The sequence below is a fragment of the Cystoisospora suis genome (genome assembly GCF_002600585.1).
Source record: "Cystoisospora suis strain Wien I chromosome Unknown contig_5207, whole genome shotgun sequence".
NCBI lineage: Eukaryota > Apicomplexa > Conoidasida > Eucoccidiorida > Sarcocystidae > Cystoisospora > Cystoisospora suis.
Genome location: NW_027157998.1, coordinates 7,946 through 11,340, shown reverse-complemented (window position 1 = coordinate 11,340; position 3,395 = coordinate 7,946). Strand labels below are relative to the sequence as shown.

The window sequence follows — 3,395 nt, the reverse complement described above, 5'->3', positions numbered from 1 at the left end:
AAGATAGATAGATAGATTAAAGATAGATAGATAGATTAAAGATAGATGGATTAAAGATAGATAGATAGATTAAAGATAGATAGATAGATTAAAGATAGATAGATAGATAGATAGATAAACAAAAACACCTTGGTTTATGCAGAAGTACTGACGTCTGGGTGCTTCGTGGCGCCCGACCCTAGACGTCTCCTCTCAGGCATTGCGAGATGGTAGGTGACATCTCAGCAAAGAATTCAGCTACTCTGGTGGAAAACAAAGAAAACGATAAACAGCAGAAGACGGGTGTTTCTCTAGACTCACCGATATCGCTGTCCGAAGAAATCCCTTCTTCCTCTTGTTCTTGAATTGGTATGATTTCATCGAGTAAGACATCTCCTTCAATCACACCTTCCCCAGACGCTTCAACCTGAGCATCGCCATCTTCTTCTTCTACTTCGCCCCCCAGTATCTCATCTTCTCCATCTTCATGTCTCATGCGTAGCATGTTCTCTGATGGTCCTCTATAGCCTCGTAGATCTTCCTCTCTTTTCTCGTGAATTTCTTCATGTTGATAGTCCCCCCCATCGTCCTCCTGTCCTTGGAAATCTTCTTCTTCCTCAAACTCAGAGCCAACTTCCATAATATTAAAAGGATGAGGAGAACGAAGATGACGAGGAGAGAAATGTCCTTCAGCCTCTCCTATGTTTTCGCCATCGTATTCCTCCTCTTCAATTCGAGAAAGAAGGTCTTCATCATCAGGAGCATCAAGTATATCCTGGCCCTTACTATATCTTGCAAACTCTCCGCTCTCCTCGGTCTCTTCTTCCTCTGCTTGTTCTCCGTTCTCTTCTTCTTCTATTTCTTCTTCCAACCTGTCAGTCTCTAGAGGTTCATGGAGTGTCTGTAAGTCTATTCGAGGGATATCATGAGATTTCTTTACCTCCTGTCGAAATTTTCCTAAAGGCAAACCAGCTGCTTTCCGAGGTGAAGGACTCACCACCGTTGAAGGCTGCTGTTGTTTGCGAGCATCTCCTGGAACGCGTTTTACGTCTGCGGGAACCCTCTTTGTTCCGGACGTCGTGAGCTCATCTCCTTTGGACCCCTTGGATAGTCCATCTTTCATAAGTGGTGAGGGAGGAGACAAATACGGACGCCCCACATCTTTCTTCTTTGCATCAAAGAGATCGCTTTTCTTCGGTAACGTGGACGAAGCAGTGGTGGAAGTTCCTGTCTTGAAAGGGACAGTCTTTGCCAGAGGAGAAGATGAAGAGGAAGGGTGGGAGGAAGGTAAGGAAGGAGATGGTTTCTTCGGAATAGATGCAGAAGGTGAAGACTTCTTGCCACTCTGTCCCGCTCTTTCTTTCTGCTGCAGGGATAGTAAGGGCGGTTTTTGCTTAAGAGATGCTTCTTGGTGACCCAACTTTTTCTCTACGGTACTTTTCTTACCTTGGTGAATATCTTTGATGTGTCCGGTGAATCCTCCGTGTTGTTCTTTTCCTTTGGTATCATCTTCTTTCTCGACAGGAGGCACAAGAGTCTTTTTCTTCAAAGGAGGCAGGAAGCACTTTTTTGCAAGGCCAGCCTTGGTTGGAAGAGTGGCAGAAGAGGAAGGAGGCGAAGAAGTCTTCGGAGGGACAGGAAGAGGTGATGGATCAGTCTGGTCATCAAGTTCAGTCTGAGAAATAGAAGCTGAAGGTTCAGAAACAGAAGAAGGCTTTGCGCTTGTTAATAAAGACAGTTTTAAAAGAGACTTACTCTTATGACACTGGATAACTTGCTTCGCTGAGGTCTGCAATTGAGAAAGAAGGTCAGCAAATTCAGAATCTAGATCTCTCGCGTACACAGGATCGACTTGATCTTTGTCATCGTCTTCATCTCCCTCGTCGGAAGACAAAGGTTCTGTCCCAGAAAGGGAAGAAGAGGCATCTTCTTCTCCATTCTGATCATCATCCAGAGGATGAGGAGCAGTTGAAGGTGAGAGGTCGGTAGTTGAGCCAGCGTGTGCCATGCGGACGAAACTCGAAAGACACTGAAAGACAAGGGGGAAGGGGTGCGCGGGAGTACGAGAGGGAAAAGAGACGGCAGCTAGCGAGACCACAAAGGTTAGCAGGGCAATCCTAGAATGGGAAGATCAGAGATGAGAGTGGTGGCCTGGCTAGCGAGGGAGAAGAATGTGTGTGAATCTCTCAAGGCAAAGAAACGAAGAGCGGACTCCCGCCATTAAGAAAAGAGGTTAGGCAAGAGAGTTCAAAGAAGAAGAGCAATTACTCATCTCCTCATAGGAATGAAGTAAAGAGCTTAGCCAGAATGGCTGTTTGACTGTGACGAGAACAGCCAAAGAAATCGACAGCGGAGTTTGCTGGAAAGACAGAACTAGTCAATCAGCCCCGACGTTCTTGTGAGCGCGACAAGGTGTACATACAGCGCAGCCACTCGCTCGACCTCTCAGCGTGACCGCTGGTTTGGCCTAGCCCCGGGTTTGAGCAAAGTTGCTGTTTTGGCTTCGATTCTCGGTGCGACCAGCTGAAGTACTTCTACGCACCATTATCAACCTCTTACCGTCTGTTCAGCTCGGGGTTGCATGTCCGTTCTGCACAGGATTTTTTCTGTTTGATCTCTTCAGTGACCGTGACTCTTCCGATGACAATGGAGAGTAGCGATGCCAGGAAAGAACCCTAATACGGTAATCTCTCTGATGCGAAAATCCAGAGGTAAAGGAGATACTGGCCAGCCTCCTTAGTTGAAAATAACTGTTTCCTCGTTGCTCTGACAACAGGGCGGAGGTGACAGGAAGAGCAGTAACTCCGGGCGGCGGTTGCCGCTTCGTCCGGGCTAAGATAAAGAAGAGGTTTCCGCTGCCTTGGGACATCTGGAAGACGCAGGGGAGAGGGACCTAGAGCTTTCGTCAAGACGAAGGTCCGTTCCGCTTACGGGTCTGTCGAACTATACAAGCTTTTCTTGCGTGCGTGGGTTCATGTATGCATGGCAAATATCATGGAGAGGAGCAAGCGTGTGTATTCACTGGCGAGAATGAACGCGACTTACAGTACAACTGTTGTCACAGTGGTCACGGGGCGCTCTTCAATAAGAATGAGCGACGAAACCTCGGCTAGTTTTCCACTTTTTGTCACTACCGTCGGGCCATCACGCAACAATCCTTGACAATTGGCTACTGTCTTGACAGGCTGGTTGCGTTGCTATAGCTTTCCTTTTTCAGACAGTAAACCGTCTTTGTAGTGATGTACTGCTTACGGTGCGAACGGAAGCCACGTCCCCCGGGAGCTGCACTTCACTGAAGCCACCGCGTGTGGTTACGGTAACGGGTGTGTTGAGGAAGAACGTAAAACTAAGCTGATGGATCTGCAGTAGCACGTGCACCATCCTTCGGTTGACGTACCAGAAGGCCTTTACTCTGT

At 47.6% G+C, this 3,395-nt stretch overlaps 1 protein-coding gene across 1 annotated transcript; it reads right to left on the bottom strand.

The window, feature by feature from the left end:
• Positions 1 to 320: 320 nt before the first annotated feature.
• CSUI_008981 (uncharacterized protein) lies at positions 321 to 2,340 on the bottom strand (the record flags this gene model as incomplete). Its single annotated transcript, XM_068069100.1, has 1 exon — positions 321 to 2,340. A coding segment is annotated over exon 1 (1,665 nt), but the record flags the coding sequence as incomplete, so codon positions are not given.
• Between the last annotated feature and the right edge of the window lie 1,055 nt (positions 2,341 to 3,395).